The sequence below is a fragment of the Heptranchias perlo genome, chromosome 14 (genome assembly GCF_035084215.1).
Source record: "Heptranchias perlo isolate sHepPer1 chromosome 14, sHepPer1.hap1, whole genome shotgun sequence".
NCBI classification, from domain to species: domain Eukaryota; kingdom Metazoa; phylum Chordata; class Chondrichthyes; order Hexanchiformes; family Hexanchidae; genus Heptranchias; species Heptranchias perlo.
In genome coordinates, this window is record NC_090338.1 from 4,509,354 (window position 1) to 4,532,632 (window position 23,279).

General features: G+C 42.9%; 1 protein-coding gene across 1 annotated transcript in view; it reads left to right on the forward strand.

Moving 5' to 3' along the window:
- Positions 1–5,019: 5,019 nt before the first annotated feature.
- Positions 5,020–23,279, forward strand: part of maml1 (mastermind-like transcriptional coactivator 1) — a 70,219-nt gene continuing 51,959 nt past the window's right edge. The window contains exon 1 of the mRNA XM_067995971.1: positions 5,020–5,699. Coding sequence (XP_067852072.1) covers positions 5,313–5,699 — 387 coding nt within the window. The 5' untranslated portion in view covers positions 5,020–5,312. The remainder of the gene's footprint in view (positions 5,700–23,279) is intronic.

Here is a 23,279-nt window from a genome sequence, read left to right on the forward strand (position 1 = left end):
ATTTTCTACATTACAACAGTGGCTACACTTCAAAAATACTTCATTGGCTGTAAAGCTCTTTGGGACAGCCTGAGGTCATGAAAAGTGCTGTATAAATGTAAGTCTATTTTTAATGTAGGAAACACGGCAGCCAATTTGCACACAGCAGGCTCATACAAACTGCAATGTACTAATGACCAGATAATCCGTTTTAATGTTGGTTGAGGGTTAACTATTGGCCAGGACACAGGGCAGAACTCCCTTGCTCTTTGAAATCGTTGCCATGGGATCGTTTAACATCCACCGGAGAGGTTTAATGTTTCATCTGAAAGATGGCACCTCTGACAGTGCAGTGCGCCCTCAGTACTGCACTGGGAGTGTCGGCCTAGATTTGGTGCTCTACTTTCTGGGGTGGAGCTTGAACCCATGACCTTCTGCTGTGGAGGTGAGAATACTACACCCTGAACCACAAGAACCTGCTCCTCAGATTTGGCTCTTTTTTTGGGGAGCGTTTCTTTGTATACATTGAATTTAAGATATATGACTTGCAATGGTCACATTTGAACTCGAGACCTCTGCACTGCTAATCCAGAACCACTACACTCACATATCATACTGCATGGTGAATTTAAATCCTAGGCTTATGGTCTTAGACCCTGGGATTGGGTCATTTCATTCTTGTGAAACTGCTGGGTGAACTGCTTTTGAAATGTAACTTGTCCCTTTTGTGGAAATGAAAGGAAACCAATGTCGCCCATCTCGTACACAGGATTCAGCCGATTGTAGAGTGGATGTAATGGGATTTGGCAAATGATACTGTCTGGATTGCCTTGCTGATCTAGACAAAATAATAAATGACTAGTGTTTGTGAGGGGAAGCTGGAATAAGAGATAATTGGCAAAAGAACGAGAGGGTGGGGGGGGGGGGGAAGATGGAAGAGAATTTTTTTCCTGCTGTGAGTTGTTATGATCTGGAAGCATTACCTGAAAGGGCGGTGGAAGCAGATTCAATAGTAACTTGCAAAAGGGAATTTGATACATAGGAACAGGAGTAGGCCATTCAGCCCCTCGTGCCTGCTCCGCCATTTGATAGATCACAGATCAGCCATGATCTTAACTCCATATACCTGCCTTTGGCCCATATCCCTCAATACCGTTGGTTGCCAAAAAGCTATCTATCTCAGATTTAAATTTAGCAATTGAGCTGGTATCAATTGCCGTTTGCGGAAGAGAGTTCCAAACTTCTACCACCCTTTGTGTGTAGAAATGTTTCTAATCTCGCTCCTGAAAGGTCTGGCTCTAATTTTTAGATTGTGCCCCCTACTCCTAGAATCCCCAATCAGCGGAAATAGTTTCTCTCTATCCACCCTATCCGTTCCCCTTAATATCTTACAAACTTCGATCAGATCACCCCTTAACCTTCGAAACTCCAGAGAATACAACCCCAATTTGTGTAATCTCTCCTCGTAACTTAACCCTTGAAGTCCGGGTATCATTCTAGTAAACCTACGCTGCACTCCCTCCAAGGCCAATATGTCCTTCCGAAGGTGCGGTGCCCAGAACTGCTCACAGTACTCCAGGTGCGGTCTAACCAGGGTTTTGTATAGCTGCAGCATAACTTCTGCCCCCTTGTACTCTAGTCCTCTAGATATAAAGGCCAGCATTCCATTAGCCTTCTTGATTATTTTCTGCACCTGTTCATGACACTTCAAAGATCTATGTACCAGAGTCCCTTTGGACATCCACTGTTTTTAACTTTTTGCCATTTAGAAAGTATCCTGTTCTATCCTTTTTTGATCCAAAGTGGATGACCTCACATTTGTCTACATTGAATTCCATTCGCCACAGTTTTGCCCATTCACCTAATCTATCAATATCGTTTTGTAATTTTGTGTTTTCATCTACACTGCTTACAATGCCACCAATCTTTGTGAAATCGGCAAACTTAGATATGAGACTTTCTACGCCTTCATCTAAGTCGTTAATAAATATTGTGAATAATTGAGGCCCCCAAGACAGATCCCTGCGGGACTCCACTAGTCACATCCTGCCAATACTTGAAAAGGAAAAAGTGAGAGGGCTGTGGGGAAAGGGCAGGCAGGTGAGACTAATTGGATAGCTCTTTCAAAGAGCTGGCTTTGGTACGGTGGGCCGAATGGCATCCTGTGCTCTGATTCTATGAAGACAGGTTGTGGAAGGTAAATACTGCAAGGATGAATGGGTTGGGGTAATTACTCTTCCAAAATTCCTAATTTTCTGGGGCTGGTGGAAACTGGCAAGTGTGCTGCAGCCAATGTGTGCACAGCAAGATCCCACAAAACAGCCAAGCGAGCTAAGTAACCAGTTATTCTTTTTTGGTGTTGGTTGAGGTATAAATTAAGGTCAGGCCAGGAAGAACCTGCTCTTCAAATTCTAAACCAGCACTCCCTCAGTACTGCACGGGAGAGTCAGCCTGGATTACGTGCTCAAGTCTCTGGAGTGCGGCTTGAATCCACAACCTGCCACGGGAGAGAGTTGGACCAAACTGACATGACGCCTTTCACAACCTTAGGAAGTCCCAAAGCGCTTTACAGCCAATTAATTAATTTTTGAAGTATAGTCACTGATGTAATGTAGGAAACAGGGTGGCCAATTTGTGCACCGCAAGATCACAAACAGCAATGAAGATAAAGATGGAGACCTCAGACTCAGGGCCACATCTGGCGACTAAGTCTGGGGGTGGTCGTGTGTGGGGATGAAATCAGAGATTGAAGAGTTTCTTGGCGCATAAATGGAGGGTAGATACGAGGGTGGAGATTTCAGTGAGGAATGTGGTGGGGTTGTTCGATGGAGATCTTGAGAAGTAGAGGAGGCACCAGAGTAGCAGGGAGAGACCCCTAAGTGAGACTGAGTGTACTATGTTGGTTAGGGTGGGGAAAACGGTGGAACATGAAGCCAGACAGGACAACCTCGGTGAATGGGAATGTTGTCGTGACTTGTGGGCTACGTTTTGGGCCTAGGTATGAGAGAATTGTAGACATTTTGTAGGGCAGATGGCTAGTGGAGGGGAGGGGAGGAGAGAAAGAACAGGGGATTTATTGAGATAGTTAAGGTAGGTGGTTCAGGGGGATAAATTCACCCTCTGGGAGTGACATGAGCAGAGGAGGTTCCAGGAAAGGTAAATGGGGCAGATAGGTTGACCACTGGGATAGAGCCTTAGATGAGGCACTGAAAAGAAAGACCTCAGGATGTCCCAAAGTGCTTCACAGCCAATGAGGTACCTTTTGAAGCGTGGTCACTTTTGTAATTGAAACATGGCAGCCAATTTCCACTCAGCAAGGTCCGACCTCCATTCCACTTTGTTCTCTGGTTCCCCTCGTCACTACTTCACCACCAAACCCCTTTCCCTCCAACATCCCAGAGTCTTAAGCTTCCTGGACAGCTTGGCGAGTGGGTAGCACTCTCGCCTCTGAGGTAGAAGGCCGTGGGTTCACTCCAAACGTGAGCACGTAATCTAGGCTGGTACCTCAGTGCAGTACCGAGGGAGTGCTGCACTGTCTGATGAGACAATAAACAGAGACCTTGTTTGCCCATTCAAGTGGAAATCAAAAATACTAAGACACTATTCTAAGAGCAGCAGGGAAGTTCTCCCAGTGTTTCTCTCTCTGTTTCTTTCCCCACCGCTGCCGCCGGACTTGCTGAGCTTCTCCAGCATTTTCTGTTTTTATTTCAGATTTCCAGCATTCGCAGTATTTTGCTTTTTGAAGCTCTCCTCGTGCCCTGGCCGTCATTTATCCCCCAAAGATAAGATGCATTGGGTATGAAAGACTATTTGGCACCCTGTGCCAAGTTGATAACTGTGGGAGGGGAGGGTGGAAAAAGTTACTGTCTTGTAACTACAGCATGTTTTAACTTTTTCTGCAGTTTTAAAATAAAAATATAACCCCATAAACTCTGGAGTGATGATGGGTATCATCAGTGCCCTCCATCCCCTAACTCTACCAAGTTTAAATAGCCTGCCACCAATCATTTGGGTGAGATAGAGGAGGGCGGAATGAGATAGCATTGCAAGGGAAGGAGGATAAATGGAAAACTTTGTTTGTGCAGAAAATGTTCTGTTGTGTGCAGTTTTAGATCTGATTTGGGAGATCAAACAGAAGTTCAGGAGTTGGGGGGAATAAACTACAACTTCCGCCATGCAGCCTCCCCGGGGGGGCGTGGCCACACGATCTGTCAATCACATACGTCACACGGACCGCCTAATTCATCCGACGAAAATACCTTCCCCCCCCCCCCCACCACCAAACTTTAGTTTTGCGGGGAGGAGGGTGATGGAAAAAGGAATTGATTTCAAACATTTCTTAAAAACGAAGATTTAAAAGTTGCTCCTGTGACCGTAAACTCGGAGAACAAACTACTTTAACTCGACTTTTAAGGCGCGGCTCCCGCCTACTGCTGCTGATTGGCCGAGCTGAAGCAGGGGTTCACACGCTGATTGGTCGGTTTCGTTGTCACTCAAAATACGTCACAGCTTGCGATCAACAAAACATGGCTGAACGACAAGTTCAAAAAAGGACGGTTTCAGTCTCCAATTAACTTTATGACGGATCACAATTGTTATGCAGCCACACAGAGAGGTTGAGGCACACAGACAAACTTCAGGTCGCGCAATCTAAGGGTTCCGTCCAGAGGCAAGGCCCGCCCGTTTGATTGGACGCCGATTTATTCGAATTTCGGGCAGCTTTCAGGTGATTGGTCCGATTCTCTGTCAATCAACGCCCCGGCACCGGTAAGAACAGGTGGCGAGCCTCTGCCCGCCCATCCACCGCACGCCGATTGGCTCAGGCATGGCAGCTGTCACCTGAACGGACGGACGGGCTGTCAATCAGAGCGCGTCACGTCGGGGCGGCGGAGCCCGCCCACTTACCGGGGGCGGGGGGGGGGGGGGGGGGCAGCGGTTGGTTGGAATCCGGCATCCCTTCAACGCGATTGATCAAGTATCCCGTCCGTCAGCCGCTGCGCCGCCCCCTTTCCGCCCGCCATTGGCCAGAGCGGCCGTCAATCAGGCGCGGCGCCGCCCACCGCGCGCGGCGATTGGCGGGTTTGGGGCTGTCAATCACCGGCAGCGGTTGTCCGTCGTCGGTGATGGTCTGAGGTAAAACAAAAATGGAGAAAAGTCCGAGGGAAGAGTTTTCTTGTTGACTGTTTATTTTTTTCTTTTGACGGCGGCGGAGTCCTCCTCCTCCTCCTCCTCCTCCTTCCCCCCTCCTCCTCCTCCTCCTCTCTCTCTCCGGCTGCTTGAGTGGGGTGGGAGGGAAGGAGGGGTAAAAAAAATAATAATAATAAATAAACCCAATGGCTGACTTCGTGCTGCCGCGGCACAGCGCCGTGGTGGAGCGGCTGCGCAAGCGGATCGAGCTGTGCCGCCGGCACCACACGGGCTGCGAGTCCCGCTACGAGCGGGCCTCGGCCGAGCGCCTGGAGCTCGACCGGCAGCACACCTTCGCGCTGCACCAGCGCTGCCTGCAGACCAAGAGCAAACGGGCCGGCAAGCAGCGGCCTCAGCCCCAGCCTCCGCCTCCGCCGCCGCCGCCGCCCCCGCCGCCGGCAGCCTCGCAGCAGGACTCGCAGGCCGGCTTCAGGAGCAACGCCGGCGCCGGGGCCAGGAATGCTGACTCTCCTCACAAGCCGTCGTCGGGAGCTGGGAGCGGGGATCAGAGCAGGTCAAGCACGCTGCAGGCGGTAAGGACCCATCCCGATCGCTCTGGACAATGTCTCTATAACTTACTATTCAAACTTCAAAAGACTTTATAACTTACTCAAACTTAAAAATACTTTATAACAACTTAACTTGCGGACTTTATAAACTTACTATTAAACTGTGTGTGTGTGTGTGTAAATTGTTGTATAAACTTTCCTGAGTGGAGCTATGATTCTAGTCCTGCCTTGGGTATATCTGTAATCAGAGAGAATCACACAGCACAGAAGGAGGCCGTTCGGCCCATCGAGCCTGTGCCGGCTCTTCGAAAGCGCTGTCCAATTAGTCGCACTCCCCTATCTCTCTCTTTCCCCATTAGCCCTGCACATTTTTCCTTTTCAAGTATTTGGACAGCCTTTTGATAAAACAGCCTCCTTTGCCTTAATTAGTAGCAAGTATTCATCCAATTCCCTTTTGAAAGTTATGATGTGGAGATGCCGGTGATGGACTGGGGTGGACAAATGTAAGGAGTCTTACAACACCAGGTTACAGTTATAAAGCTGTTGGACTATAACCTGGTGTTGTAAGACTCCTTACTTTTGAAAGTTGTCATTGAATCTGCTCCCACCGCCCTTTCAGGCAGCGCATTCCAGATCGTAACAACTCGCTGCGTAAAAAAACTATCCTCCTCTTCCCCCTCTGGTTCTTTTGCCAGTTATCTTAAATCTGTTGATTCCTGGGATGAGAGGGTTGTCCTAGGAGTAGAATGGGCCTATAATCTCTGGTGTTCAGAAGAATGAGAGGTGATCTCATTGAAACATGTAAGATTCTGAGGGGGCTTGACAGGGTAGATGCTGAGAGGCTGTTTCCCCTGGATGGAGAGTCTAGAACTAGGGGGGGGCACAGTCTTAGGATGAGGGGTTGGTGATTTAGGACTGAGATGAGGGGGAATTTCTTCACTCAGAGGGTGGTGAATCTTTGGAATTCTCTCCCCCAGAGGGCTGTGGACGCTCAGTTGTTAAGTATATTCAAGGCAGAGATTGATAGATTTTTGGACACTAAGGGAATCAAGGGATATGGGGATCGGGTGGGAAAGTGGAGTCGAAGATCAGCCGTGATCTGATTGAATGGCGGAGCAGGCTTGAGGGGCCGTACAGCCTACTCCTGCTCTTATTTCTTATGTTCTCATGTTCCTCTGGTTACTGACCCTCCAGTGGAAACAGTTTCTCCTTATCTACTATATCAGAACCCCTCATGATTTTGATCTGCTCTATTAAATCTCCCCTTAACCTTCTCTGCTCTAAGGTGAACATAACATAATGAGAGGTTTTGATAGAGTAAATAAGAAGAAACTATTTCCAGTAGCAGGAGGGCTGGTAACCAGAGGAAACAGACTTAAAATAATTGCCAAAAGAACTAGAGGGGAGAAATCTTTTTACTCAGCGAGTTGCTACGATCTGGAATGGACTGCCTGAAAGGGTGGTGGAAGCAGTAACTTTCAAAAGGGAATTTGATTTATACTCTAAAAGGAAATATTTGAAGGGCTAAGGTTGAAAGAGTAGGGTAGTGGTTCTAATTGGATCGGTCTTTCGGAAAGCTGGCACTGGTATGATGGGCCTAATGGCCTCCTTCTTTGCTGTATGATTCTATGATTTAGCCCTTAGAAACACACCACAGCTCACCCATTGCTTTTTTTTTGAAGTGCAGCATCAGCCACTTTGTTTAGTGAAGGAAAGAATTTGCTTTTATAAAGCGTCTTTCACTAGCTCAGGTCGACCTGAAGTGCTATACAGCCAATGAAGTACTTTTTTGAACTGTTGTAATGTTGAGAAACATGGCAGCTAATTTACACACACCGAGGTCCTACAAACAGCAATGATACAATCATCTGTTTGTGATGCTGGTTGAGGGATAAATATTGACCAGGACACTGGGGAGAACTCTCCTGCTCTTCAAATAGTGCCATGGGATCTTTTACATCCATCTGAGAGGGCAGACGGAGCCTTGCTTTGCAGCCTCATCTGAAAGACGCCACCTCTGACAGTGCAGCACTCCCTCAGTACTGCGCTGAAGAGTCAGCCTAGATCTTGTGCTCAAGTCTCTGGAGTGGGACTTGAACCCACAACCTTCTGATTCAGGCAAGAGTGCTACCACTGAGCCACGGCTGCTCTCAGATGGGTGAAAACACGCCAGTTTGCCTATAGTAAATTAGAACTGTAGAAGTTTACGCAGGAGGAGATTATTTGGCCCACCTGTGTCTTGTGTTGGAGCAATCCAAAACTAATCCCCTTTCCCTTGTATCTTCCTCTGCTTCAAATATCTATCCAAGCACCAGTGGGGAGATGAGGAGAAAACTTTTTACGCAGCGAGGTGTTACGACCTGGAATGCACTACCTGAAAGGGTGATGGAAGCAGATTCAATAGTAACTTTCAAAAGGGAATTGGATTAAAAACTTGAAGAAAATGAAAAATTTGCAGGACTGTGGGGAAAGTGCAGGGGGGTGTGGGACTAATTGGATGGCTCTTTCAAAAAACTGGCACAGGCACGATGGGCCGAATGGCCGCCTTCTTTACTGGTATGAGTCTATGATTCCAAGGGCTTAAAGATCCAACAGTCAGTGCCTCAACTGTGCTCTAACAACCCTCTGCGTAAAGCAACGTCTTCAAACTTCTCTCCTTACTCATTGACCATTTTAAATTGATGACCCTCACCACAGACTTTTCCAAACGGAGGGAATAGTCTTATCCCTGTGCACTCTTCAATAATTTTGAAAAAGCATATTAAATTTCCACTTGGCCTTCTCTGCTCCAATGGCAATAGTCCAAGTATCTTGAGTGTCTCCCCGTAACTATAATTCCCATCCAGGGCATCATCCTGGTGCATCTACACTGTCTGTTCTGTATAGCTTTAACTTCCTTTCGATAAGAGGTGTCTAAAACTTCACACCATACTCTGAAACCTAACCAATGTTTGTACAAGATACCACAAAGAGCAATGATAAATATTATCAGTTTATCTGTTTTTCTTGGTGATGGTTGAGGGATAAATGTTGGCCAGGACACTGGGGAGAACTCCCCTGCTCTTCTTCATATAGCGCCGTGGGATATTTTACTTCCACCTGAGGGGACAGACGGGGCCTCGGTTTAACGGTTCACCCGAAAGAGGGTATGTCTGACAGTGCAGCACTCCCTCAATACTGCACTGGAATGCCAGCCTAGTTTTTTGTACTCTAGTCTGGAGTGGGACTTGAGTGCACAACCTTTTGACTCAGAGGTGAGAATGCTACCCACTGAGCCACGGCTGACAAGTTTTTTACTATTGTTATGATAAATGCTTTATCATTGTAGAAATAAAGAAAAAAAATGCTCCTTAATTCAAGGCTTAAAGTGTGCTGCTTTAATTCTGGGAGTACCTTATTTTGTCAAGAATGAGAGCCAGCAGTGGCTTCTTGCTTCCTTTTAAATGATTTGTTGTATGAGGCTGGAGATTTACTGCGTCTCTGTGCCCACTCAAAGCGGCGTGAGATGGCCTCCTAAATGGGAAGTTGCTCCTCGAAGCTTTGGTGCACTCGGTAGCCTGCTGAATTGTTCTAACAGTTTTGCATTGATGTGTTTCCAAAATCACTATACTGATCTGAAAATGGGTGATACAACTGACTGCAGCTTTGGACTGTTGTGGTTCACAGGTGTTTTTTTTTAGTGATAGAAATCTTTCTGGGATTGCCCTATTCGCCCACAAGAAGTAACTGGTTGAACCATAACTTAAATCCACTTTTCAGCGTTGGATTTGGGGGCGTGATGATAATTAGCCTTGGTTGATACGCATGTATCCCTTGCCCTGTGGGCCATCCTTGTGTCAGTGTTGCTGCTTAGTATTGTGACTGACTGACATTGTACCAGATTCTATGTGACCTTGAATCATAGCTGAGTGTGAGTGGGTGTTAACTGCGTTTACTTAAAAATGCAGATTAGGAAAATGCAATCTTGCTGTGAGGCCAACTTTTTTTGTTAGAAATGAGAAGCAGTGTTCCTTTTAAGTAGCCCAATTAGGTTTTTCTTTATCGGTTGCCTCAGTTCGTACAGAAATCTTTGCTTTTCAAAAATTAGTTTTGGTATGCTATGTAGAATGCTGTAAATATTTTCACAAGACAGAACTTAATGAATCTGTTTGCCTTTAATTTCACGTCTGGCCACCTGGATCTTTGCTACTGTGTTACAAAGCGTTTGCATTGATTTCATTTTTGTGACTAAATGGCAGGAATTAAATCCTTGTAAATAGGACTCATTTGGTAATTTCTTGATTTACAGTAATTACCATTTGACATTTCACCCAACTTATTAATGTATTACAAGGGAAAAAGCTGTGTGCTAGAAATGTTTTGTTAAACTTGTAGTAATAATGCTTTGCATGCTGTTCGAACTCGCCTGACTTGATGCAACTCCTGTCATAAAATCATTGGTTCTAATAGATTTATGCCTTCTCTCGACATATTTAAGTACCGGTCCATATGTCTGTTGCATATTCGTGCACGCACGCACGCGCGCACACACACACACACACACACACACACACACACACACACACACAATGATCTGGGGTCATATGCTAATCCAGTACATGGGGGATTAACTGCATTGTGAATGGGGCAATTACCTGATGAAGTCAATACACAAGTTGAAAGTCCACACTTTTTATGTTAATGGAACAAACTTGAAGTTCAGTGAAAAGGCCAATAGAATATTCTACTGATTGAATAATTTATTATTGGGTATTTTTAGTTTTTGCTTTGGTATGTTTTGTTGGAGTAATTTCATGTGCTATGAATGAAAGTGGGTGTACTATGTAGCGGGACACAACTGGCAGTAGTTTGTGCTGTGTAGATTCTATGTTGGACTTAAAATGAGAAGTATGATGCAGCCAGCTCATACTGCTAATATGGATATGAACAGGAAGGGTTAAAAGGGTCCCACTATCTTCCATGAAAATGTTTTGGCAAATCTTTGTTTATGAATGTACACGTAATAATGTAAATCATGTTGAAATGTGTCATCACTCAAAAATGATAAAAATTGTGTTGTCACTAGGATTTCGTTAAAGTGCAATGGTGGTCATGTGAAATTTTTGTACTGTGGCCATTTCAGCTGTGAAAATAAAACACCCAGCAAAAATAGATTCTATTCTTCCAAACTTGTGTTGTATCTGGGGAGTGCATTTTGAGCTTGGGTGAAGTACGACATACAATTGGTCTGTATGGACATGCGTCTGTTACTGGTGATAGCAGTCAGCGAAATTTGAACGATGAATTAAGAGTATTGTACAAGAAGCTCATGGGACAGCATTGATGTGTTTTAGCTTCAGCCGTGAAATTATAGAGTTTGTCCTTCCATCCTTGGGTTGTATGTGGAGGGGATGTTTAAGAGTAGGCTGAAGTACCATCGCTGGCAGTGATGGGACCAAATTGAGGTAAATGAATTACGAGCATCACACAAAGGGTATTGGTACAGCAACGTGTATTGGCTAAATGTGTGACTTTTTCTGTTATGCTAAGTAAGGTGACTGGTAGCATTGTGTTTGTGGCCCTTTTAAGACTATTTTATATGATTCTGAAGAAATAGGCTGCATTTATGGAATGCCTTATCAATGGACCTGGCATGACCCAGAGCTCTTCAAATCCAATGAATCACTTTTGAAGTGTAGTCACTGCTACTAATTAAGGCAAAGGAGGGTGTTTATCAAAAGGTTGTCAATAACAAAATACATTTTTAAATGTTGTTGTTGTACTTAAAGATAAATGTATTGAGAGAGCACCTTGTGGGGATTTTCTTTTTTGTTTTATAATGCAGTTCACGGGCATCCTGTATATAAGATCAGAAAGTCAAGTCCTGTAAATCTGAGTGGTTTAAACTAGAGGCACTGGGTTACTGATAAAGAATTGAGTGAACAAATCTTTCCACTCTCCAGCTGTGCTTTGTTTTTGGACCAGTTCATTCATTCATTCGCGGAGAGGGCTATCCTTTTTATAGGAGGACGCTCTCCACATGTTGTTTTGATGCCTTTGAAAAATATAGATCCATTGAAATGGATAAGTGAAATGATTTAACATCTGTTTGATCCCTGTTAATTGTAGTGTTTTACTGATCTGATATTCTTTGACTGAACCACTGGAGTGAGTGAACAAATTGATTAATTCCTTTGCCAATCTAATTTCTAAATTAGAAACTGCCCCAAGTGATGGGATACCTTGTACAAGCAATATAGGAACATTGGAACAGGAATAGATCATTCAGCACCCGAGCCTGTTCTGCCATTCTATTAGATGATGGCCGATCTGTACCTCAACTCCATTTACCTACCGGTGATCCACGCCTCTTGATACCTTTACCTAATAAATATGTCAATATCAGTCTTGAAAATTTCAATTGACCCCCAGCGTCCACAGCCTTTTTGAGTTGGGGGGGGGGGAGGAATTACCACCGCCCGTCTGTGTGGAAATAGTACGTCCGCATTGAAATCCTGAATGGACTAAGAGTATGCCCCCTTGTGATGTTTTCAGTAGTTTCAAGATTGAGGCTTTCAAAGCTAAGTTAATTTATTTTTATAAAATGATACTGTGATTCAAAAACTTTTAATAGCAAAATTATTGGGGTAGAGTTTCCACTGCACAAATTGCACCCGAAAATTGCGCTGGTTGGGTTTCATTGAGTTTCTGCTAAAATGCATGAACATACTCGCAAACTTAATCTTGCATGAATCAGTGCAATTTGGCAGCTTAACAGAGCGTAATAGTTTATTTAGTTTTGCAATAAAAAACATTCATGTATTTAAGAGTGGTAAACTGGTACAATTTTATTATACAGCTCAACATGGGTTTATCATGAACAATACTCATTTTTAATGAGTGTTTAGATCTCCACCTGTGTAGAACCTGATTTTAAATAACTGAAAATGACTTTTTAAAAAAAAAACTATGCTGAATTTTTTTATATACTCAATTCTTTATCAGTATCTATATACTTTCATTGGTGTACACCAGTCAGTCTCTTAAAATATTAAATATTTGATTTACTAAAAATGTTTAAAACATGCTTATTAGTGCCTGTGCGCCTAAGAAAATTAGCTTAATTTGAAGACCCTCATCGGGCGGGCACAATCGGTGGAAATTTGCCAGCCTCATTATTTTGTTTGGGGGCGGCGTAGTCAGTTTTGTGGCCGGGGCCAGTTTCAGTTTCAGTGCAATGATTTATGAACCAGCGCAACAGATCGCAGAAATTTGAATTACGCTGAACGTAATTTATGCCCAGCATATATCGAAATCCCTTGATACTTTGCGCTGATCTGGACGAATTGCGCTGAAAAAGCCAGTGCAATCTAGCGGATACTCAACCCAATTATGCCTCTGTTCCATTTTCTAAATGATTTGAATAGGGACAGAAGGACTTTGGCTCAAAGTTTTCCTTCCAACATTAAACTTGATGAGACATTCATTAATATATCCATTAATAAGTAGATGCTCACTTTATTTTGAATTCTAGACACATCTTAAGAATGCAGCAGCCCTTTCAGAACTTGCTATTGATCAAAGTTCTTAACATGCCAATTGGATCGCTTATTAATGTCTAACAAAACAGAAGGGAAAGCATGGGAAGTGACAAATTTTGATATTCTACAGGCATTTGTTCTGAGATTTTATTATGAATAAAATTGTGTTCAACTTGATCATAAATATGGACTACTGTGATGTCTGTCTGAGAAAGGTGAACAATTTTTTCATTACATATACCTTGTATGAGGGGGAAAAAAAGCTGTATTGGAAAATGTTCCAATACTTGAATAATTTTTAAGAATGTTTGTGCTTGTCTGTAAGTCAGTAACTTGCCATTGTTATGGTAGTTGACTGATAACTTTTGTTGAATAGGATGTGCTAGAAATAACAGAAAATGCTGTCCATTCAGCTATTATTTTGTTAGGGTTTTGAGGGTTATTCTTGGCGGAGCAGGCATCAAATTAGTGTTTGTCTATAACCAGTAAATTGCCAGTGCTGTTGCACATGATCAATTGATGTGTTTTTAATATAAAATATAGTGATTGAAGTTGTGGGACTTCAGAAATGTTTTTCACAGAGCCTTCCAGGGACCAGAGCCTGCAACTACATTGTGACAGTTGACCTAACAAAACTGAATGGAAAATGTTGACATAACTATTTCCAATGGGAAATGTGGATAGAAAAGTGAAACTAAAAATCTTAACAGGAAGTGAGGTTTGTGGACAGGAAGTCTGCATCCTACACAATATTTAATATATGAATTACCTGATTAAGCATTTTGCTGGAGTGTGGAGGAGATGTTGTTTGTGGGGCAGTTGTTGAGTAGTGAAGATGGATAAATATTTTGGAGAATTGTTTAGATTTGTGGATCGAGTTTTTTTTCTAACAGAACTATGAGAGTAAGTAGCTGGAACATGGTCAATGATAGGGAAGGTTTTAAATGTTCTGTGGAAGGAGTGGAGTCGATGGGGTCAGCTTGTACATCTACGCTGATATCCCAGCTCTACCTCTCCACCACCCCTCTGCTGCCTTTGATTGTCTGACATCCAGTCTTGGATGAGCTGCAATTTCCTTTGGTTAAACATGGGAAAGATCGAAGCCATAGTCCTCAATCCCTGCCATAAACTGTGTACCAAGCCCCTGTAAATCCACCCCCCTCACAGGCTGCTGTCTCAGACTGAACCAGACTGTTCACAACTTTGGTGACCTGTTCGACGCTGAGCTTCCGACCCCATATCCCCGCCATCACAATCACCGCCTATTTTCACCTCCATAATAAATCCTGCCTTCACTGCTATCTCGGCTCAAACTTCTGCTGAAACCCCCATTCATGCCTTTGTTACCTCCAGACTCGACTGTTCCAATGCTCTCCTGGCTGGCCTCCCATCCTCCACACTCCATAAACTTCAGCTCATCCAAAACTCTGCTGCTGGCATCCTATCTCGCTCCTTGTTGCTCCCATGTCCTATATGAAGTGATGTGGAGATGCCGGTGATGGACTGGGGTTGAAATTGACTTGCTGGAAATTAAAATTGACTTGAAATTAAATTGCTGGACTATAACTTGGTGTTGTAAAATTGTTTACTATATGAAGTGCTTTGAGACATTTTTGTGAAGTATAGTGACTGTTGTGTAGGACAGACTTGGCTAATTTGCACATAGCAAGATTCCGCAAACAGCCAACAGACACATCAGCAATTAATCTGCTTTTAATCTGCTTTTGGTGGTGTAAATATGCATCCTTCCTTTATTGTTTCTTCATTCAGTTCTCAAGCAGTGTTTTATGTTTACCACTTCTCCACGTTTATTTAGCGATGCTGAAACTTACAAAATAGGATGCTGGTTTGACAGCTCATCTAAAGAGCAGCATGTGCAACAATGCAGCACTCCTGTACTGCAGTGGAGTGGAGTGTCAGCCTAGATTATATCATCAAATTTGAACCCTCAGCCTTCTGACTCAGAAGTGACAGTGCAGTACTTCCTCAGTACCACACTGTAGCATCAGCTCAGATTTTGTGCTCAAGTCTCTGCAGTGGGACGAACCCACAACCTTCTGACTGAGACAAGAGTGCTGCCACTGAGCATGATCTACATAAATAGAGAACTTGGATTTATATTGCGCCTTTCACAACCTCTGGACGTCTCAAAGCACTTTACAGCCAATTAAATACTTTAGAAGTGTCACTGTTGTAAAGTAGGAAATATAGTGTCTTTTGGTGTTGAGAATGAAGTAGTCATGTTGGTTTGTTGTGCTTCATGAATTTTCATGTCATTTTGTATGGTTGTAGAAGAGATTGAGCTGAATGGATTATTTTTTCTTATGGTCAGTAAAGTGAGGGATATGTGTGAAGTAGATTTTACATTTGGCACCCATTGTCTGCAGTCAGCCTTAGCCCAAGATAATTGCAGACTTGTAGCCCGTTTCTATGGAGCTGTAAGTCCATTCGTTTTGTGCATATAATTTTATGTTTGCAAAGCAACTTTTTGTTGCTGTAATGCATGTATTTGTAGTTATTTCTGGGGCTTTAGCGTCTTTGGACTTTGCTCAGTCAACAGGCTGCCCCACTCTACAAATTCCCTTGTTTATTTTTTAAACCTGCTTCAACCATCAGAGTGTGGACAGTTTTATCCTGCCATTAATTTGGGCTCGATTCAAGCCCTGGTCCCATGGGTTAAGTGTTTTAAATTGCTGTGCAAAAACCAACACTTGTCCTTTCCAGAATAACATCTATGCACAAAAAGTATGATGTGTACAAAAGCAAAATATTGCAGATGCTGGAAATTTGAAATAAAAACAGAAAATGCTGGAATCACTCAGCATCTGTGGAGAGAGAAACCGAGTGACCTTTCATCAAAACAGTAGGTTTGTTTGAAACTGGGCTTTAAAGTTTCTATTTTTTAAAATAAACCTGTGAAGGAAAACAAAGTGGTGTAGTAGGTTAGCACAATATCTTCACCTCCATAACTTTGGTTGAGAAGGTGAAAGACATCTCCCTCTGCTGGCTGAAAGGATCTTGTGTGAAATGAGTTAGGGTAGTTTCAGCTCAGTTCCTAGTGGGCATAAATTACAAAACCAAATCGCCTATGATTCAGTAATCTTAGTCAGAGGAGCTTTAATATGGCTGATTTTGGGAACTGTGCACAATGCTCTCTGGTGCATTCCGGGCTGCTCTTCTGAGTTGGGGTTTAGGTGTATTTTTGAGGTGAAGCAGAGGGAGCTTTTCTCCTTATCTGTAATTGAACTGGGTGTCCAAAATGCAAGCCCGCAGATCCATTCCTGTCTTCTATTTAAATCTTCCTGTGTTATTTTGTAGTATTAAGCATTCTGTATACGGTCAAACTGCAGTTAAATTAAGTATTAATATACTATTGCATTGCTTTATTACTAATCAAAGACCAGGTGTTTTATAGATATTCAGTTAAATTGCATTAAAACGTAAAATCAGTAAACTGTTAGCAAAGTAAATGTAAAAATCTTAATTTCACCCCCCAACCGAAATGCTGTGGAAATAGTTTTATGTTGTATTTATGATATACGAGACGTCTGTAAAGATCAGTAATGCAAAAAGTGCATCTTAAGTGCCGAGTTGGAACAAAATGTGTACCCGTGTGATCCAGCATTTGCTGCAGCCACAACTTCCTTCCAGCTCTGCTGGGAGAAACTATCTCTCGCTGTGGGGCTGTGTACCGCCTTGTTTATATTACGGTTCTGCTGCGGTTGGTTTGGGGTTGCGCCTGGTGGCATCAGTAACATAGAATATAGAAGCAAGGGTAGGCCATTTGGCCCTTCGGGCCTGCTGCACCATTCAAAATGATCACGGCTGATAATCTGACTCAGTACCCTGTTCCCACTTTTTCCCCGTATCCATTGATCCCTTTAGCATTAAGAAATATATCTATCTTCTTGAATACATCTAATGACTTGGCCTCCACTGCCTTCTGTGGTAGAGAATTCCACAGGTTCACCACCCTCTGAGTGAAGAAATTTCTCCTCATCTCGGTTCTAAATGGCATACCCTGTATCCTGAGACTGTGACCCCTGGTTCTGGACTCCCCAGCCATCAGGAACATCCTCCCTGCATCTAGTCTGTCTAGTCCTGTTAGAATTTTTATATGTTTCAATGAGATCCCCTCTCATTCTTCTAAACTCTAGTGAATATAGGCCTAGTCGACCCAATCTCTCTTCATACGTCAGACCTGCCATCCCAGGAATCAGTCTGGTAAACCTTCGTTGCACTCCCTCCATGGCAAGGATATCCTTCCTCAGATAAGGAGACCAAAACTGCACACAATACTCCAGATGTGGTCTCACCAAGGCCCTGTACAACTGCAGTAAGACATCCCTGCTCCTGTACTCACATCCTCTTGCAATGAAGGCCAACATACCATTCGCCTTCCTAACTGCTCTCTGCACCCGAATGCTCGCTTTCAGCGACTGGCGTACAAGGACACCCAGGTCTCGTTGCACCTCCCCTTTTCCCAATCTATCACCATTCAGATAATCTGCCTTTCTGTTTTTACAACCAAAGTGGATAACCTCACATTTATCCACGTTATACTGCATCTGCCATGTTCTTGCCCACTCACCCAACTTGTCTAAATCACATTGGAGCCTCTTTGCATCCTCCTCACAGCTCACATTCCACCCCAGCTTTATGTCGTCTGCAAACTTGGAAATGTTACATTCAGTTCCCTCATCCAAATCATTGATATATATTGTGACTAGCTGGGGCCCAAGCACTGATCCCTGAGGTACCCCACTAGTCACTGCCTGCCACCTGGAAAAAGACTTGTTTATTCCTACTCTGTTTCCTGTCTCAACCAATTCTCAATCCGTGCCAATATATTCCCCCCAATCCCATGTGCTTTAATTTTGCACACTAACCTCTTGTGTGGGACCTTATCAAAAGCCTTCTGAAAATCCAAATACACCACATCCACTGGTTCTCCCCTATCTATTCTACTAGTTACATCCTCAAAAAAACTCCAGTAGATTTGTTGAGCATGATTTCCCTTTCATAAACCCATGCTGACTTTATCCAATCCCGTTAATGCCTTTTTTTTACTATTACTGGTTTCCTTCAGTTCCTCCCTCTCACTAGACCCTTGGTTCCCTAACATTTCTGGGAGGTTATTTGTGTCCTCCTTTGTGAAGACAGAACCAAAGTATGTGTTTAATTGTTTTGCCATTTCTTTGTTCCCCATTATAATTTCCCCCATTTCTGACTGTAAGGGACCTACATTTGTCTTCACTAATCTTTTTCTCTTGACATATTTATAGAAGCTTTTGCAGTCAGTTTTTATGTTCCCTGCTAGTTTACTCTCATACTCTATTTTTCCCCTCTTAATCAATCTTTGTCCTCCTTTGCTGAATTTAAACTGCTCCCAGTCCTCAGGCTTGCCGCCTTTTCTGGCAATTTTATATGTTTCCGCTTTATATATAGTTATATCATAGTAGGTACAGCACAGGAGGAGGCCATTTGGACCATCGTGCCTCTACCGGCTCTTTGAAAGAGCTATCCAATTAGTCCCATTCCCCTGCTCTTTCCCCATAGCCCTGTAAATTTTTTCCCTTCAAGTATTTATCCAATTCCCTTTTGAAAGTTATTATTGAATCTGCTTCCACCAGCCTTTCAGGCAGTGAATTCCAAATCATTACAACTCGTTGCTTAAAATAAATGCTTCCTCACTTCGCCTCTGGCTCTTGCCGATCACCTTAAATCTGTGTCCTCTGGTTACTGACCCTTCTGCCACTGGAAACAGTTTCTCCTTATTTACTCTCCCAAAACCTTTCAAGATTTTGAACACCTCCTATCAAATCTCCCCTTAACCTACTCTGTTCTAAGGAGAACAACCCCAGCTTCTCCAGTCTCTCCATGTAACTGAAGTCCCTCATCCCTGGTACCATTCTAGTAAATCTCTCCTGCATCCTGTCTAAGGCCTTGACATCCTTCCTAAAGTGTGGTGCCTAGAATTGAACACAATACTCCAGCTGGGGCCTAACCAGTGTATTATAAAGGTTTAGCATAATTTCCTTGCTTTTGTACTCTCTGCCTCTATTAATAAAGCCCACGATACCATATGCTTTTTTAACAACCTTCTCAACTTGTCCTGCCACCTTTTGAGATTTGTGTATGTGCACCCCCAGGTCTATATTCCTGTACCTCCTTTAAAATTGTACCATTTAGTTTATATTGCCTCTCCTCATTCTTCCTACCAAATTGCATCACTTCACGCTTCTCTGTGTTAAATTTCATCTGTGTGTCTGCCATATAACCAGTCTGTCTCCGTCCTCCTGAAGTCTGTTACTATCTTCCACATTGCTTACTATTTCCAAGTTTCGTGTTATCTGCAAACTTTGAAATTATACTCTCTATACCTGAGTCCGGGTTATTAACATATATATCAAAGAGCAGTGGTCCTAATACTGACCCCTGGGGAACACCACTGCATACTTCCCTCCAGCCTGAAAAACAACCATTCTCCAATACATTTGCAATCCTCCACTCTTCTCACACCATCCCCATATCTAAGGAGGATTGGAAGATGATGGCCAGAGCCTCTGCAATTTCCACCCTTCCCTCAGTAACCTAGTATGCATCCCATCTGGACCGGGTGACTTTTCTACTTTGAGGACTGCCAATCTTTTAAGTACCTCATTTAGCTATTTTTATCCTATCTAAAATCGCTACTACCACCTCCTTTACTGCTACAATGGCAGCATCCTCTTCTCTAGTGAAGACTGATGCAAAGTATTCATTTAGTGCCTCAGCCATGCCCTCTGCCTCCACAAGAAGATCTTTTTTGTCCCTAATCGGTCCCACTCTTCCTTTGACTACCCTTTAACTATTTATTTGTTTGTAAAAGACTTTTGGGTTCCCATTTATGTTAGCTGCTAATCTATTCTCATACTCTCTCTTTGCCCCCCTTATTCCCTATTTTAGATCTCCTCTCTGCTTTCTGTATTCAGCTTGGTTCTCTACTGTATAATATAAACGCAACATCAGTGAAACAAGTGGAAACTAGTTACAAAGCACTTAACAGCATCTATTTCAGTTCTCTCTAATGCTCTGCTCTTTCTTGGAACTCCCGTATATAATGCCTGCCACCCATAGCGATGACTCTGATGAGGTTTTTAAAACATTTGCAAGGAATAAAAAATAATTAATTTGATGTTCTCCAGTCCTGTGTTTTGTAATGCGTTCCTCCCCTATATCTCTCTCTCTCTTTTTCCTTCGGTATGTACTTGTTCGGTATACATTAGTTGTTGTGCTGCATGTGAGGGTACTCTTTCCTTCCTTTCCTCTACCTTTCTATCTCTTTTTTCCCCCCCCCCCCCACCCCCCCAACCTTGAAATAGTGAGTCACCAGAGTTGAGTCTTGCTGGGTCAGTGGAACACATGTGCTTCAACTTGCATGTCATTGCACAAGGATGGAGATTATCCCTACATTGCATTCAGTGAGAGAGCTACGGAAATCCTTGATCCAGATTTTTCCGGGTTCAATATCGACTGTCTTCAATTAGGGGAATTTTATTCATTTTTTCCTGAATGGTACCTATTTAAAAACAGTTCTAATTTTTGTTTTTATACTTGTTACCTTATTATTAATTTTATATACTGGCTACTTAAGGTTGCTTCTTCTTATTGCCTCATAATTTGAATTTTTTGAGTGCTAGATTCCCACATTGTGGTATTTACATTGCTTAGTTTGAATTCCCTGGGCACTGCCTCAGGTTGAACCAGACTGTACATAGCCTCAGCGTCCTATTCGACCCCAAGCTGAGCTTCAGACCCTCATAACCATTCATCTCAAAGTCGCCTACTTCCACCTCTGCAACATTACCCGCTTCTGTCCCTGTATCAGCTCGTCTGCTGCAAAAACCCACATCCATGCCTTTGTCACCTCTAAGCTCAACTTTTCCAATGCTCTCCTGGCCTAACTGCCCACCCTCCATGCTCTGTAAACTTCAGTTCATCCAAAACTCTGCTGTCCGTATCCTAACTTGCACCAATCCCCCTTATCGATCACTTCTGTCCTTGCTGACCTATACTGCCTCCTGGCCCCCCAATGCCTCCAATTTAAAATTCTCATCCTCGTGTTGAAATGCATTCATTGCCTCCCGGTCCCTACATCCTACAGGTTGTCAGGCCTCAACTCTGCGTTCATCTAATTCTAGCCTTTTGTGCACCCCCCCACTTCGCCCCACTATTGGTGGCCATGTCTTATGTCTTCAGCCATCTAAGCTCCATACTGTAGAATTCTCCATTTAAACCTCTCCACCTTTCCTTTTAAGACCTTCCTTAAAACCCACCTCTTTGACCAAGCTTTTGGTCATTCCTTCTAATATCTCCTCCTTCGGCATGGTGTCTATTTTTGTCTGATTATGCATCGTTGAAGCACCTTGTGATGTTTTTCTATGTATGTGTATGCATAGTTGTAATTCATTTTTTTAAAAGCACAAAAATGGATTTTGATTTTGTGGAAGCAGATTGTATAATGAAGTGGAGGCCTGGAATTTGAGTGCTTTTTTTACTGCCTCCAGGAGTAAGGGGACAAATAGAAAGATGCTTGTGTGTCCTGCTTCTAACCTCTGCAATCAGCTACTTTATTTTGTAGTGTGTCTTGGCAGTGAGAGTACCATGGACTTGCCTTTAATGGCACACTATCGATGTAAAAGTGCTGAGTGGTAGTCTATTCTTGTTAACTCAAGTTTTTTGCACAAAAAGATTTGAATTATCCAGTAATTCATATTAAGTAACTTAATGAACACTTTTTTTTATTGTTAAATAAAGATGGAATGATCAGATAATTCGAATTAAACAACTTTGAATTTAAAGGAGTGGACTCGTGATATGGCCTTGTGGTTATGATGCCTTTATGTGGTGTGTCCCCGATCTTGGTTGTGTCATTAAAGGTATGGTGCCAAGTGAAGGCAGGGTATTTGCTTTCCTGAATGTCGCCTAAGGTACATTTACAAAATAGCAAAGGCTTTGGAGCACTTTCCCAGCAAACCACCTTGACTAAAGAATGACTAGGAAGAGCTTGAAAAAAAATAATTGAGCATCAGTTAAGTTTTAAATTCTAGATTCTGGTTATTACCTAATGGAAAGTTAAACTTTTGTGCATAAATTTGCATTTGTTGTCCTTGATACAGGATTGTCTGTTTCTTGGAGAATAGTATAATCAAACTAAACTTTTTAAAACATTTGAACAAAGAAATGCTGGTCTGAATTTTGTGGAGGAGTGGAAGCTGATGCAGTACATTATGTCAAAGCTTGATCATTTTGCAGGTGGTCAGGAAAGCAGACACCAGCTGTACATTCCTGACCCATTTACCCAGGCAGCACCTGGTACAGTGTCACACCGTGGGACGAGAGAAAAGTGGGAGAGGCAGCATTAGAATTCATTATTGTAAAAATTTAAAAGGATGGTAAAAAGTTTTTTTTTAAACAATGCAGTTTTGATCAAAAGCAATTGGTGTTAAGTTTGATGCTGGTTGGTTCATTTTTTTGTTAAAAATCCTGTTTGACCCAGCAAAGTAATTCTGCTTGTTGTAGTTTAATAATGCCCCCCGCCCCTCCAATCCCCTCTTCTATTGCGCTGTTGCTGTCAGTAGCAAGGCTGTATGAATGAAAGGAGAACTGCCTTGGGGAATAATTTTCTGGGGATCCTCCAGAGGCAGTAGAACAGCTGATAGGTCAAAATGGCAGCCATTTGCTGTCACTAACTACAGTTGAATGCTTGTCCCGATATCTGGGAAGGTCCATGGGCAGAAAGCGAATGTTGCATTTATGACTTCAAAATGGCTAAGGACATGCAGCTGTGCACAGGGTAGAAGCAGCTTTGCAGTATAAAGAGCGGTGACATCTAACTAATCAAATCTGCATGGCTATGAACACTGGTTTGTTATTTTGATCCCTCCTATAGAGATGGAACTAGCAGTAATTAATTGTGTGTTGATCTGAGACATTAATTGGTTTTAGGATATGATTTTGTTCTCTTGTCCCAAGCATATGTGAATCTGACAGTTCATGTTAAGCGTATCCTTCCTAAAATGCACTTTGGTTCTGGACCTTT